Source organism: Carcharhinus amblyrhynchos, chromosome 6 (genome assembly GCF_965287045.1).
Source record: "Carcharhinus amblyrhynchos chromosome 6, sCarAmb.v2.hapA, whole genome shotgun sequence".
Classification (NCBI taxonomy): Eukaryota; Metazoa; Chordata; class Chondrichthyes; order Carcharhiniformes; family Carcharhinidae; genus Carcharhinus; species Carcharhinus amblyrhynchos.
In genome coordinates, this window is record NC_137329.1 from 78,597,136 (window position 1) to 78,613,415 (window position 16,280).

The 16,280-nt window shown below is 39.9% G+C and overlaps 1 protein-coding gene across 1 annotated transcript in view; it reads right to left on the minus strand.

Annotated features, from left to right (window-relative positions):
- Positions 1–5,343: 5,343 nt before the first annotated feature.
- LOC145344494 (A disintegrin and metalloproteinase with thrombospondin motifs 20) overlaps positions 5,344–16,280 on the minus strand; it is a 388,246-nt gene continuing 377,309 nt past the window's right edge. The window contains exons 38-39 of the mRNA XM_080191669.1: positions 11,780–11,884; positions 5,344–5,491 (exon numbers count right to left, since the gene is read on the minus strand). Of these exons, the coding sequence (XP_080047795.1) occupies positions 5,402–5,491; positions 11,780–11,884 (195 nt within the window). The 3' untranslated portion in view covers positions 5,344–5,401. The remainder of the gene's footprint in view (positions 5,492–11,779; positions 11,885–16,280) is intronic.

Sequence of the window (16,280 nt, forward strand, 5' to 3'; positions counted from 1 at the left end):
ACACAGCAATATGGTGATTCTCCAAAAGGGGTCCTATTTTGTTTGTGGACTGTAAACTGACTATTTTTGTACTGGAACATGTTCCATTAAACACATGATATTATTTTGCTTCAGAGAAAACAAATTAAGTGTAGAACTCGATGTAGTTAACCATAGAATTTCTGCAGTGCAGAAGGAGACCATTTGGCCCAACAAGACTGCACCCACTCTCCAAAAGAGCATCTTTCCCAGGCCCAGCCCCGTCTTATCCTGTAACCCCATGTATTTACCATGACCAACCCACCAAACTTGCACATCATAGCTGTGTGATAGCTGAGAACACCAAAAGACAAATTAACGAGAGAAACTTATACTAAATAAAACAATAATTTTATTTTGGGGATATTGCAGTTTTAAAGTCATAATTATGACTTGAATCAATGCAACATAAGATAAACAATGAAGCATTACAGTAGATATGCAGTTATAGCACCAAACCTATTTAATAGCTGTTTATTCGTAACAAGAATTTTTTTGTTACAGATGCACTCCATTTAATTCTTTGGAGACTGTAGCAGCACAAGCTCAAAGCTTTGCAATTCCTCTCTTAGTCTGTTCAGTAATATGGAATTAATGAAAACAAATGCTAAAATCATGCTACAAAGTTTCAAGTACCTGTGATAAACACATACATTTGTCAATAAGTTGTACATTTATGTAAAAAAGTATGAATTAAGAAGAGTAGTACACAGGATAGTTTTACAACTAACTTAATGGCACCTAGTGCAAAATGTACTTTTGTTCCTGATACTGTCCTTATTGTTAGATTTTTGTATCAAATAATTGTGCTAAGCCCAATTAGTAACTTGCTTCATGGTTCTAAAATGCCTCTTTTTAAAGAGAAGTTTTTCTTTCTTTACAACTTGTGTTTATATTCAATTGGTTATCTATGGATTTTGTTGGATTTGGTTCACATATAATTGGACCAAAAACTGGCATGGATGTTGGAAAGCTGTCAATATCATTAAGTGAAGAAATCTGAAGAATTATTCTAAATTCAGCAAAAATATTTTCAAATGCTCTTTTCAGGACAGACGCCTGAATTCATGACAAACTAGACATCCAATAGAGTGATTAAAAGTAGATGGCAATAAAATAAATCTGATAATTAGAATTGAGTAATTTGAGAAAATCAAGCCTGCACTGAACTTTTATTTTTCTCTCACATATATATTTTTGGTTAATAGAAGGTTAATCTACTTCAGAATTAGGCATGTTAATGATCTAGGGAACAGACTCTGCTACCATTGAATATCCAGTTAAAGCCTGAACTCCATTGGCAATGATGGTGATTTTTGTGTATAAGTTTCTACTCCAAAAGGGCACTGTTAGGTTAAATTACTGTAACAGAATTTTAAGCGATTCATCTCCTTCCTTTTCCAGTTTAATATATAAAAAACCCTGTCAAATTTACATTGTACCTGAAAACCATCCAACTTACTATTGGCGTACCAATGGCCAAATGCTTAATACTTTTCTATAGCTAATACCTGTTTACTATCTGCGTTTTAAGTGAAGCATATGAATTCATTTAAAGTAAACAGGGTTTCAGCTCAATTGAAATAACTAACTGAGAATTGCCGTGCATGGCTTGCATAATCTTCAAGTGCATTCTAAGCTGTGTCCAAAAGTGTTGTGCAGAAACTGAGTATTTTTCACAATTGAGCACCATAAAAAAGGCATTTCCAGAACAATTCTGGATAACAGCCTCATTTTATTAATTTGTCTGATGATAATACTCTGCTATCTTGCCATGAGCACCTAAAGTGGGGTGAACGTGATATAAACACAAAACCCTTATTAAAAGAATTGTTCTAAACGTGAGCTGTTAACACAGCTGTCATGGTTATCTGTCATGTTGAATCTGTGTTACTGTAGATTTTTTTCAAATAGATTATTGGCCTGTTTGATTACAGTCTTTATGACCATCAAAGGTCAGACAGAGATCATCATTAGCCATCAGTTCATCAACATAAAATAAAGAATGAGGTTTGAAGAGTAAAACAAGTCCTTTGTTGCCCTATTTTGCTCAAAACGTTGCAGCTTTCGGGATCAAAACTAATACTGGATTTCTATTGAATACACATCAGGTACAGACTAAAGTTCAATGTGTCTCCCAATTAACTCAGTAAAACCAAGGCTTACATTGTCAATTACAGCTGAGGCAGTCATTGGGGTGTTATGATTAGGTTAGTTCCTGCTCCTGATTACTATTAACTGATCTTTGCTGAGATGAACACATAGCTCTTATGATGAGGACATAATGAGTTTTGTTTTTTATAACCAGTGTGGACCTTGGGGTATCCATGCCCCAGCAAGAAGGATGAACCATTAAAAAATTCACTGGCCGTTTATTCTGCTAAAATGGAAGTATAATCCTAGAAAATAAATTATTGTTTTAGTATTGTGATAAGGTTTGAATCTGACCATTGGAAAACTTCAAAAACCGCACTGCACCTCTGTGCACGCGTCTCGCAGAAATGGATGTCAATGCACGGGAATTACTTAATGTTCCAAATCCAGGCTATACTGGACCAATATCAATGTTATATTGCTATAAAGCCATGAGGTTAGAAGGTTGAGATATCCTGCTTGATAACGGTGTCTTTGTACCAAATTTCATCATAGATTTTATTTAATTTCAGAATCAATGTGAAAATCACCATAGAATCTCTCAATGAAAACTGGGAAGACATGTTTTACTGATCTATCTTTGATCATTTCAGTCTTGCACCAACTCGATTATATTAGAAGGAATATGGTCTTTTTCAGCATTTTGCGGTAGATTCATAAGGCTGATGTAGTTTACGAACACTTAAAGCCAAATGTTAATAAAACTGCACTTATCTGTAGGCAGCATCACCAATAGCACCTTATTATTCTGAACAGTTCAGTTTATATGTTTTTGTTAAAGGGTAGTACTGCCCTTGGAAATTAATTTGCAAAGCTTTTATGTAAACATTCCACACAGTGTGTTATTTATATTGAAAAATGTCACTGTGTTGCCTACTTCTAATTGTGACAGCTCAGCATGTCATAGGGTGTCCTTTAGAACTGTCTTATTCAATGGTCATCCACAAAATGGTGACAATGCCACATCCCTCCTCTTTAAACCTTGCATACAAATATCTAATAACTTATAGAATAAGCAATGGTGACAGACAGAGCAATATTTGATAACTAACACAATTTTAGTAGTTAAATGCAATTGTACAAAAATATCAGGTAATAAATAGGACAGTGCATAAATATTTTCCAACATAATAAAATATATCTCTTTTTATATACAACTTTTGCTAAGAGAGGTAGCTTTTTCACTCAGGCCAGTGTTCACTACAGACTCTGATTGCTTTGGCATTCTGCCTATAACTATTCTATTTAACTGGAGGAGTTAAATACTATTTTGGCATGAAGAATTTCTAAATGCTTTGGTGTTATGCAAACTGTGGACCGTGTCCAGTAGTGCAACATCAGTCATTTTGTTCGTAAAAGAAGAACATGGGTTTTGTCCAGCTTTGCCTCTTAACAGTAAAATAATATTGTTTTAACTTATAAAAGGACAATTTCAAATTATGCCAAGGGTTCCATTATCTCTTAAAGTTGAAAATGTGTTCAATGTTACTTTTCGTGCATTTAAATGCCAGTGTTAATAAGGTTAGTCTCTTTAAGTCTCTTGACACCCGAGTTGTGATTAAAAGATAGAAAGTTCTTCTCTGCAAAATAGTTATTAATAAACATGAATGAAACTCCCAGAGATAACAGTCTAAAACTACTTTGCATTTGGCAATCTAAGCTACAAAAGAGCAGATTGATGTTTTATCTCTCTATGCATCAGTGCAGTTATATCACTATTTTTTCACATGAGATTGTTAGGAGAAACTAGCACTCTGGTTCTATTGCACCCTCCCTCCAACTGAAGCAATCAGGACTGCCACTGAATAAGGAATCTCATTTCACCTACGAAGGGAACAAAAAGAAATCCCTTGCCACACACAATTACGTGAGGGGGTTAGAATAGTGGTAGAGGTCCTACACAGCATAACACCAGCATGAATGGACTTGTTCAGCTGAATGGCCTGTTTCTGTGCCACAAAGAGTTTGGAATACATCATTCTCTGTCTCCTTCCACCCACAGAGGAATTTTTGCTTGGGATTAATGTAGTTTTGGCAAACGTCAGAACTGATTGGAACATAACTGGCAAAATAAAAGTAACCTGGCTCCCTCACATGAAGTACTTTCACACAGCAACAAGGAACGTGATAACATCACAGTTACATTTGGGGATGGTGCAACAAGGTCTGCCTCCGATGCTGTATGCCCAGCTTAGAAATGCCAACTTCCACAGCAGTGAAAAGTTAGTTCATATTGAGCCAGCTTTTCTGCAGAGAACAAGTGTTCAAGTGATCTACTTCACTGCATTGACACTTAGTGTTTTTAAACAAATTGAGCTGGTACTCAGGCCGGTGAGCAGAGCTACATGTACTTAATATGAGTGAAAAGCATAGCTTTGCTCATTTCACATTAACGGAGCAAAACATGCACAGCTCTCAAAAAAGTGAAAGCTGTTACACGTGTAGCAATGTAACTGGGACATCATATGTCACAGGTCTCTGCTTTAAGCAAAAAGACAAAAAACTGTCCCTTAAGGCAGAAGTGGCAGTGACTGAGTTCATGCATGACTTTAACATAAGCACCAGTAACGCATCCATATCATGCGCTATTTGTTGAACTATTCAGTACTTAAATTTAGTAAGAAATACTTATTCGTAACTTGTTGTTTGAACATTATGGTTAATAATGTTTATCAGAGCTCAGGAAATTGAGTAGAAAGCTCAACACTACCATTGCCTTCGTTTCTCTCTTTCAAAAATATATTTTCCAAATGGTGACGTGACATTGCCACTAATGTTGATATTCTGCCTGTTCTATTTCTGCAATGGTTTCAGAACCAACAGGGAGGGGATGATGTTCAAGAACATTGAAAGGAATTGGATAAGTGAATCTGCCCAAACAACCACTGCAAGATTTTAAGCATGGTCTGAGTTTGACTCTTGATTGAAGCTATGGTATTAGCATTCTTCATACAACATGTACACTGGGGATATAAAAATAATCTGGGCCATTCCTTGGTGTTTAACCTGTCTGTCCTAGACTTTAACATTAAATGGAAATTGCAAGTGAATGAAGTTACAAAACAACTGTTGCACTCTGACATTAGCTGCCATTGATAAGAGAATGAGCATTATTCCCAGAGACCCTGGCCATTATCTTCATTGTTAGAAACTGTCTCCAGTTAGGTCCCATTCCACAGGGTGGTTTCATTATTCCTTGAACTGCATACTTCATGTCATACCAGAGTCTTTACTGCACTTGCATTAGAAGACCAGTGCTTGTTTGAGGAACACATTTTCCACAATAGCCTCCACATCGTCCATATATCTTTGTGCCATCCTTTAAATAGAAAAAAAACCTTGCATTTATATAGCATCTTTCACATCCAAAGCACTTTACAATGAATGATGTGTTGTCACTGTTATAATGCAGGAAACGTGGCGACAATTCGCATACAGTAAGCTCCCACAATCAGCAATCATATAAACAATCAGATGGTCTGGTTTAAGGGTTGGTAAGGGATCAGTATACCAGAACACTGGAGAGAGCTGCTCCTTTTGAAATAGCCCTATTGGATTTTTTATATCTACCCGAGAGGGCAGATGGAGCCTTCGTTAAACATCTCATCCGAAAGGTGGCACCCTCTGACAGAGCAGCACTGGAATGGCAGCCTGGATTATAAACAAAAAGACTTGAGTTTATATAGTGCTTTTCATGACCTCTGGATGTTTCAAAGTGCTTTACAGCCAATGAAGTGTGTAGTCATTGTTGTAATGTAGAAAATGTGGCAGCCAACACCAAGCTCCTACAAACACAAATGTGTTAATTCCCAGATCAACTGTTTTTGTGATGTTGGTTGCAGGATAAATATTGGCCAGGACACTGGGGCTAACTCTCATGCTCTTCTTCAAAGTTGTGCCATGGGATCTTTCGCATCCATTAAAGTGGGCACACAAAGTCTTGGCTTAAAGATTCATCCGAAATTCAGCACATCGAACAGTACAGTGCGCCTTCAGTACCACACTTGAGTGTGCTCAAGTCTCTGAAGTGGGCTTCAACTCACAGGCAGAATAACAATGTACCAATTCTGCAGTGATAAGATCACACACAATGCATGCAACTATGCAATATATTCTTCTATTATGAACTAAATTAATTAGTGTTGTATGTTGCTGGGTTCGGCATGCAGTTATAATGGCAACTGCACTTCATCTGCACGGTCTCTGTGATGGATGAAATAACAGCTACCGCAGGAAGTTGGAACTGATTCAGATAGATGGCAGACTGTGCCTTCAGTGCAATCTCTATACGAATTAGTGATGCTGGAGTTCATCACGTGATCTGATCACACAGCACAAATTAAATAAGAAGTTGGCCCAATTGACAGATTTTTATCACAGGTGAATTTAGCTCACTTCAAATGATATGGAGACAGACTATATCCCTTTTAAGAATAGGTTTGCAAACATGGCCAGTGAATTGTTGTGTATCTGCATGGAAGTCCCAGGATGTCATTGCTGCAGTTCCTCTGTCCTAGTTCCCACGAACTGTAATTTCTCCTCCAAGCCACACAATCTCCTTACTTGGAGCTGAACCACTGTTTCTTCACCGTTGCTGGGTCAAAATCCTGGAACACCCATCTTAACAGCCCTATGAGTGTAGCTACACCACATGGACCACTGAAGATGAAGAAGGCAACCCATTATTAACGACAATTAGGGATGGGCAACAAATGCTGGCCTTGCCAGCGATGTCCTATTCCCATTAAGGAATTCCTTTTAAAAAAAAATCAATAATCACCTTTGCTTGTTGAGCTTTCTAACATGGGCTGTGGGAAGCAATGATCTTGCAAGTATCCTTTCGTATTTGTTTATTGCAGAAACTTATATCATTATTCTTCCAACGTTTCTCATATGTGTCATCCATTTTATGAGTGATTGAACTCAATGCATTAGTTTTCTTAGTGGTATGGGGGAGAGCTGGTGCACGTAAATCATTGGAATAAACTATGTACTATATTGCATTCAATGCATTACAGGTAATAGCATACAATGAGAGAGAGAGAAGGTACTTGTACTTATTTAGTGAATTATCACATGCTCAGGACATTCCATCCCACTTTCCAGATGCTGGCTGGAATTCTCATGCTCCGCCGCTGTTGCCAGCGAAAATGGAGAATTTGAAACTCAGCTAAATCTCTGAGATTCTCTGGAGAATCTCAGCTGCAAGCGAGATTGGAGAATTCAGTCGATTATCGGTAATAGGAAATGCCATTATTCAGGTGAGTTCTATTACTCCAGTGAAATGTTTAAACAATTAATTTTGGCAATTTCTATGATAATCATGTGATTGCAATGTGGTTAAATGTTGGCTGGTCCCTCAAAAAATCTTCTATATTAGAAAGAATTACTGGAGTTTTAAGACAGAATGGCTATGATCTTGGAGGGCCTGCTCTATAATCAGTCATTCATTAGAATGGTCTGATAAAATGTTACAAGTGACCTTGGAGTTATCATCCAGAGCACACATGCTGAATTGTGAGATAAATGTCAGCGTTTACATAGTGAACAACTGCCGGAAATATGCAGAGCAACTAAATCATTATAATTGTCATTCAACAGTGATTTGTCACCAGTTGCTGCCATTTCACTGCTCTACATTCCAACCACTGCCTTCTTAGACTCACATGGTTGAACAAGCAAGCAGGAAAGCCACTGACCCTATGTAAAGAGATCATCAATTACTTACCTATTATTTTCTTATGCTGGTTGCTACAATTAGTTATTTCAAATGTTTCTTAAGAGTCTCACTGAGTATGCCTATCCAAAGAGAGGTAACTTAATCTTATCCTATCTTGCCAGAGACAAGGGAGGGAGCAGAAGGGTTTGCTTGGATTCCTTGTGGTACAGAGTGCCAGTTGCTGTATGTACATTGCTTTGCAGGTGCAGCACACCAACTGTACTGTATATATGAACTGCTAGGATTTCCACTCCTGCAGTGTCCAACTGGTGTGCGACCACAGACAGCTCATCCATGCCTAGTACTTTGTTGCTGTTACAATGCCTTATTTCTACAACAGTGGCACAGTCAGCTGTCTTTCAGCTAAACCAAAAGGTTTATCCACTGTGATATCCACTGATGACATGGCTCATGACTCCGTAATCCATGCACGCATGAGCATCATGCATACAAAAAGAATCATACTGCTACATGCTGGCACAAGTGCAGCAGCTATCTGGACTGCTCTTTAGATGCCCTAATGGGCTGAAAAAGTCTCAGAATTTGTGTTTTGCTGCATTCATGCCATCATGAAGGGAATGGCCCTGGTAGCAGTTATCAAGCAAGAAGCTGAGGATGTGGAAGATGAAGAGGCAAAAGAGGAAGGAACAAAGCAATCCCTTTCTGCCCTTGCTGAATGAGAAGAATATATCTGAGTATGATACCATAACCACAAGCTCAATTCCCCATTCACCGACAGTCCTACACCTTACCTTTCCCCCTGTGTCACTGACCATCACAGAATCCACTTGGCCACAATACAAATGCCACTCAAAAAGTAAATGCCACACAAAATAAATCTTCTGAACCAAATTTATAACCGAAGTAAATAATATAAAAACATACTTAATTACCCCTGTACATTCCTATCTTCGTCCTGGTGCTCCTCTGCTGTGCTTCTCCAGTAACTACAGTTTGGCAGATGGAAGGTAGCAGGCTTGCAGTGTCGGAGATGGCCTTGGGAGGATGAGCTTGAGCAACTCCAGGCTTACAAGGCCAGCCTTTAGACTGTACCATCTGTACATGCACTTGCTACTACCCATATGGGCTGGTTGGCTGATGGCCAACAGCAAGGGTACTGGCTGGGTGTTAGTAATAGCAGGACAAATGCTGTCATCCTAAGAGAGAACGCAGGTTTGTGCTCTATGCTGCTATAGGCACTCCTGGAAGGATGGTGGTGCCTCGCCAATCCTAGCAATCTGTTAGAGTTCAGATTGCTAGACCTGCTTTGGGGACTGGAATCTGCAGCCATGCTGGCAGCAAGCTGAGCCAAGGTTCCACCACACCACTGGGTTTTGGTGAATGCTATCTGTGCTGCAATGGAAGCTGGGACATCACCCATTAGACACTGCATCATGGTTAGGTTCACAAATTTGTTCATGGAATTGCCCAACTGATGGCAGACTCCTCCTTGTTCAAGTACACCCAAACTGCAAGTTATTTCACACTTTTTTATAGCTCAACCTTCACAAAGGAATTTGATTGTAATGGAGGAAGGATGTGTGCTGTTGCCCCCAACTCTCTGAACAGCTTTTGCATGGTCCCAGGGAGTGGGAGGATTGACTGGTACCTGCAGTGAACGACCAGTACAGGATGTTTCACTATTGCCTCCCTGCTGCTGTCCATCAGGGGTTTTGAATCATGGTTTATGAAATGATATTAATATGAGGCAATGTGAAGAGGTAGGCCCCAAGAAGTACCTCAGCGAGTACAGGGATTGAACCTATGCTGTGGGCATTACTCTGCTCCACACACTTAGCCAACTGAGCTAATTGGACCCTCAATTGGCCATCACTGCTGTGCTGGAAAGGCTGCAGTCTAAGCGGTGTGCACAGTCATGTGCCAAATTGGTACCAGACTCCTTCGTGCTCCTTGGTGTTGAGAACAGGCTTCTCAATTCATTGAGCATTACTGTTGTGAACATCCATATGTCTTCTGAAGCCTGTCATATCACAGTCCTGCTGATACCTCTGCAACGGATGTGCAACTCCCTCTTCACAGAGCTGACACTTTCCCCTGGCTGCAGCAACCCAACATGTATTTCAACATGTGGAGATCCCACCTTTAATCTCTCCTCCAATTTATACAGAGTGTAGGTGTCTGAGCTGGAGGCTGCAAGTGCAAAATCAAAATCAATGCCTTGTCCAATTACACTGTCAAGGTGATGGGTATTTATTAAGCGTGTATAAATAGGGGATAGCTGCAACACTGGATTGTGTGAGAGGAGAGCTGCGAGACTGAATGGGTCAATAAACTTTCTCTATAAAAAGCTCTGTGTCCTAGTTTCTTCTTCACCATCCAACTTGGATTCTGTTAATAATCAAGAGATAGTGTGTCTTTATCAACACTCTTGTGATCTTCTTGATCAGGTCGTACTTCATAGGTACTCAAAGATAAATACGTAAGGATAATATTGTGATAAAGGGATGAGGAGAAAAACAACTACAACCTGTAACCGAGAAGAGCTTGTGAGATGCGAGAAGGAGGATCAGAAAAGTAAGTACTATCACCTTCAGTGGATTTAGCTTTTCTGATGGCTACGCCTTAGCAATGCCATTCCGAGAATGGCCAATTTGCTTCCACTCTGGGGGGTTAAAGCAAACAGGTACATCTCCCCCTCCCCGGTAGTTCCTGTTACCTTTGGACATATGGCACCTTCTGCAAGCAAAAGAGAAGTGTGTGTCAGAGAGTGTGGTGAAGTATGTTTGGCTAAATGTGACAGTCATAGATGACTGACTGGTAGTGGATGTAAGCCGTTAGATGAGGGTGTGAGTTTTGCAACAAAGTGTTATAAGAACGAGGTGAAGCATGTGCAATGCAAGTCCTGATAGAGATTGTTGGTAGGTGAATGCTGGGGTGTGATGACTTGTGCAGTAGCTGAGGCTAATGGTGCAGTGGATATGGCTTCTGAGGATGCATTCACTGACCTTGACCACTCGTGTGGGCTCATTAAACTTCTTGCCACACTGCACCCACGTCCTCTTGGCTTGACTTCTGGCATTGGTTTCTGCCACTACTTGCTCCCACTGCTTTTTCACCTCATGCCTGGAGGGCCTCCTGCAGATATAGGACTTTTCTCCTTGTTTCCATCTCCTCCACCATGTCTTCCAGTGGAGCATCGGGGAAACCTGGTTGTCCGTACTCTTCCAAAGTCAGCCGGTTAGAGTCAATTCACATGGGAACTCAGCACTCGCCCCAGCCACAACATGTCTTCCCTGTTAGCAGTGCTCGCAAGTATTGATTTGAGTCTCCTGCCAGTGTGCGGAGGAGGTCTTGTGACCCAGTGGGTAGAGTCTCTTCCTCTGGGTCAGGGCTCTGGGTTCAAGTGCCACTCCAGGAACTGATAGTCAAGGAAGATGTGTTCATCATACAATGAACAGATTGATTAGCAACCTATAATCCTTCCAATACACCGATAGAAGTGGTAAAAGCACAGGCCAGTCACGCTTGATGTGGAGTGGAAGTACTCGAGTTGCAGCTAGTCACCTGTTCCAGAAAAACCTAGCTATGAAACCAGGCATAACCACATGTTTTGTCTGCCCAATGCATCACTAGAAGTGAGAAAGTCCTATGTTTAAATAAACTGGTGCATGTAACCAAACAATAGAGTGGTTAGGGGTAGCTGCACACAGAAATCATGTAAACAAGCAGGGAACATGAAGATACCATGTTGCCTGCATTTCATCAAATAGGTCAGTGTTTCCTGCTCCTCATGTTATCTGACTCCTTCACAACATTACAAGACAAAACAGCTACTATTTTAACTATTACCGAATGGAAATAAAATTTTGACTATTGTTTCAACAAAATACAGCATGTGTGGCTACTTCTGGTCTCAAATTCACATACCTGTGACCTGTGCACATTGACTGTAGCATAGTTTCCCTGTGCAATCCATTTTGATTCTTCAGATATCTTCAGTCCAGTTCCACTTAAGTTGATGCTGAATTGTCCCTGAAAAGCATCAATAAAATAAGAATGTTTCAATGTAATGAGAACTTAAATGAAGCAGCTGCTAAATGAACTGAATAATAACACTTTTAATCCTTTGCTTAAAAATCACCCAACATTTTTAGTCTTTCTCAAAGGCATTTTAATCAGGATAAAGTGTCCCAAACAATGGTAATTCTTTAAAAATAGGACTCTTTTATATAGTTTCTTTGTTAGAAATCCATCTTTTAAATCAGCACTTATAGTGGAGGTGATGGCTTCGTGGTATTAATCCAGAAATTTAGCTAATTTTCTGGGGTCATGAGTTTGAATCCCACTACGGCAGATGGTGGAATTTGATTTCAATAAAAAAATCTGGAATTAAGAATCTACTGATGACCATGAAACCATTGTTGACTGTCAGAAAAACCCATCAGGTTCACTCATGTCCTTCAGGGAAGGAAATCTGCCATCTTTACCTGGTATGGCCTACATGTGATTCCAGAGCCACAATAATGTGGTTGACTCTCAACTGCCCTCTAATGGCAACCAGGGATGGGCAATAAATGCTGGCCAGCCAGTGACGTCCATGTCCCATGCTTACTGTAGAGAGCTGTGCAGGGGGGTTAATTCACAGCCAACTTCTGATCCATGCCTGCATAGTTTGTGTGTTTCTCCTATTTTGGGATACTGAGACTAGAATTCCTGAAAGAATCTTATCATAAGATAGACAGAAATACTCAGGAACAATTTTGAAGTAAATTGCATTTTTATGCATCCTTCACTGTTGAATTCTCAAATTCCAAAATAACTCTGAATCAATTTGGATTTGGGACTTCACAACCATGCTTGAATCTCCCTTCCTGCACTCTGTTTTCAAAATTTCATAATTCGTTTCTAATTATTGGGCAGAATCTTTACCAAAACATGGCACAGTGTCAGGATCTGACTGAAAAATCAGTGTTTCTCTCCAGAGAAACAGGCAGGTTTTCTCTCCAAATCTTAAGACGCTTTGTCAAAAAAGGCAAGGGTATGTGTTTCATGCATCACTGAGTGGTTGGGCCTAAAGACACCAGCAAAGCTGACTCCACAGAGATCGCCACGCTATCTTTAAAGGTGGATCTGATAACATTCCCTCCACCCACCATGGAGGTATCAGAGCTCTACCCTGCCAAAACAATCACGGGCAACATCTACCTTCATCACACATCCCCCTCCTCTCCCACTGCTATCAGCACTAGCATCTCCCTTCGCACCACCCCCCCCACCCCCCAAATCGATCATCTTCAGCATCTCCCCAATTTCCCACCGCATCACCGGCATCTCTTCCCCCTCTACGCCCCCCCGGCCATCATTGAATGGCATCTCCCCCATTGCATCATCACTGGCATATCCCTTGTACCCCTCCCCACCCCCATCATCAGCAGCATCTTCACCCCACCCTCACCACGCCACCACAGGGGTGAAGTTTGTAAATACAGTGAGTGGGGATAATATGGTAAGGGAGCATGAAAATTTTTCCAAATACACTGAGATGAGATTCTTGCCCTTTGTACGTGTGAACACCACAACGTTACCAAGCGAAGGATGGGTAAAAATCGCAGAATGATTACACGTGCAGAAGAGGAACAGAAATTGCTACACTTTCATTTTGTGGCCAAGTATTGTGATCCACATCCTTTAATTTTCAAAGGAAGATCACTATCTATAACCAAGTGATCAGAACTAGAGAGTCTTCATGTCTTTATTTTGGTCAGTTCAAAACCAAATGACTCAGAAGCTTCACTACTGATGCTAACGCTACCAACTTGTTTGAATCAGCCTTACTACCGGCACATCAGTTCCCTCTAAATTTCTACTTTGAAAGTGTGGGATCTGACAGCCTAAGTATATCTAAGGAGAGCTCCACATATCTGCTGCTCAGTCAGCATGTTGTTGATTATGATCGAAACCGCTATCTGCAGGTAAGCAGGATTTGAAAGAGTTTGTCTCACACTGGGGTTAAACCTTTATGTGGGGGCGGGCAGGCATAAATAATGCTCTTCACTGGTGGACACTGAGCATGCTGTGGATTATGTGAATGTGCCTCTTAGCAATTAAGCACCATGAAAAAAAGCAAGTCAAACAATGGATGTGGTGGTGAGACAGCAGCCTTAACAATGCACATGACAGAGATCAGAAAGTTTTACATGGGGAGGAGGGTGGGACATGCACAAAATAAAAATCCTAAATCAGTGACGAAGAAATTTGTACACAAAATAAATCAGCTCTACATCACTTGATCACAGACTGACTGTAAAGAAGTCAGATAGAACTCATTTGTCCTTGCCCAATCTGCAAAGGCAGTAAAATGGATTTATCAGATTCTTGTTTTTAAACAGCCCAGATCTGGACTCATAGGTAACTCATTCAATTCAATTCGGTGAACTGGACTGTCAAAGAGATTTTTTTTTATTTCATAGAGGATAATCCAGATGATTGGGGAAGATAAGTTGCTTCTTCATTGTTACACAGAACAGTGGAAATAATTGCGCAGTCCTCATGATCGTGGTATACTTTTGTTTCGACAATCAGAGTAGAAAGTAACAAAACATAAGCTGCAGATCATTGCCATGGAATGACGTTGGGCTGTTGATCTTGTCAATTGCTCTTAGATAAACCCAACTGCCAAAAAGTAGCATCTGGAAAAAAGTGGTGTACCAAATAAAACTGGCTTCACTCCAAACGGAGGGATTATCTACAAATTTACACAGATTTTTACATTAACTTTTTGCTCTCTAAAGATGTTAGTTGACCTTAACTTGGGGAACATGTTTGGTCACTGAGCTATTTGTGTAAACTGGATGCATGATTTTCTGTGACAAGATGTGATGAGAAATGTTCAGAACACCATAACTGGTACCTTAACAAACCCTGCATTCAACTGAGAGATTACGGCATTCTCAGAGGCACCTACATGAGAAGTGAGGGTATTTGTGACTGCCTGGGAAAACACTCAAACAGCCACTTTCTCAGCAGTTTCCAGCTGAGATCCTCAGGGTCAAATCTAATAGTATTAACAACGAAGGGTTTTTATCCCATTTAGAATCAAAGTGACCTTACTTTCACATTTGGGGAAAAAACACAGGACATTCACAAAATAAGCAAATGATATGTTTAGTAATGCTCCTGTGAAGTACCTTGGGATGTTTCATTACATTAAAGGTGCAATACAAGTTGTTGCTGTTGAATTTGCAATCAGCAAATTTATATAAATTACTGCCAATTACTACACTACGGGCAGGATTGTCCAGAAACTGCACAATCCCACCCGAGGTCAACAGACCTTTCCATTGTCCACCACCCACCCATTCCAATTACCATGGCGGGGTGATAAAATCTGGCCATTACGTTTTCCCATATCATCAAATTGAGCTGATACCATTTAATCTATAAGTACTGGTCAGTAGTTAAGAGAGAAAAGGAGAGATATGCTAAATACACTTAATAAATAATATTTTCCTACAAAAACTGCTGGTCAACGTGTAGTCATTTGGAAACCTGGCCGTAAGTATTTCTGGAAGCTCTATTTAACAGACAAAAGTGACACTTTCTGCTGGAGGGTGTTTACTTGCTGACCTGACATCAACCTGTAAATTCCATTAGGTCATCCCCTGTAGGCAGTAAACTGGCAATCTCAAAATCCCTGTCATTCATTAGAGGCCCCAACGGTGTCTTACCATTCTTGTTACAAAGATAAAGAACAACTCTGTCAACCCTCCTTTTATTATCTGTTTCATCAAGTAAACAGTATTGTTATTTGTGCATCCATGGGATTATCAGGGTTTGTGGCCTGTGGCATCCGTGTGCATCAACCCTGCTGAGAGCAGCCCCAATATGTAGTGTAAGCTGTAAAATCTGGGAGTGGATTCCTGTGTTAAAGATTAAGGTGTATTTAGCAGTTACATGCTTTCAATGAAGAGTGTATCAGCACTAAATACTTAAGCCCATTATTTCCTATATATATTTACTTCCAGCACTGACTGCTGAAGTTACTTTTATGTTCCAAAATAATTTGTTACAAGATTTATTTCTGCATGGAACGGTATAGATCTAACTATGCAAAAATATAATGAATAAAAAGGACATATTTGCTTTTCAAACTTCAGCTTTCACTTCATCTGATAACTAAAATGAATTATTACAAACATTTACTCTTCAGCTTCAGCCTGGAGAATCTGGGTTAAAATTAGTGTGATTACTTCTTGCATCAATTGAAATATGGTGCAGTTGCTAAGTGCGTCGTCACACCTGAATATTGGCCACCACTCTCCTCCCATCCAAAAAATATGACTAGTTCTTGATTGTGACGAAACGATGAATTAAAACACATTGTGTAAATTTCTGACAATTTTTCTTGGTTTTAAATGTATACTTAATA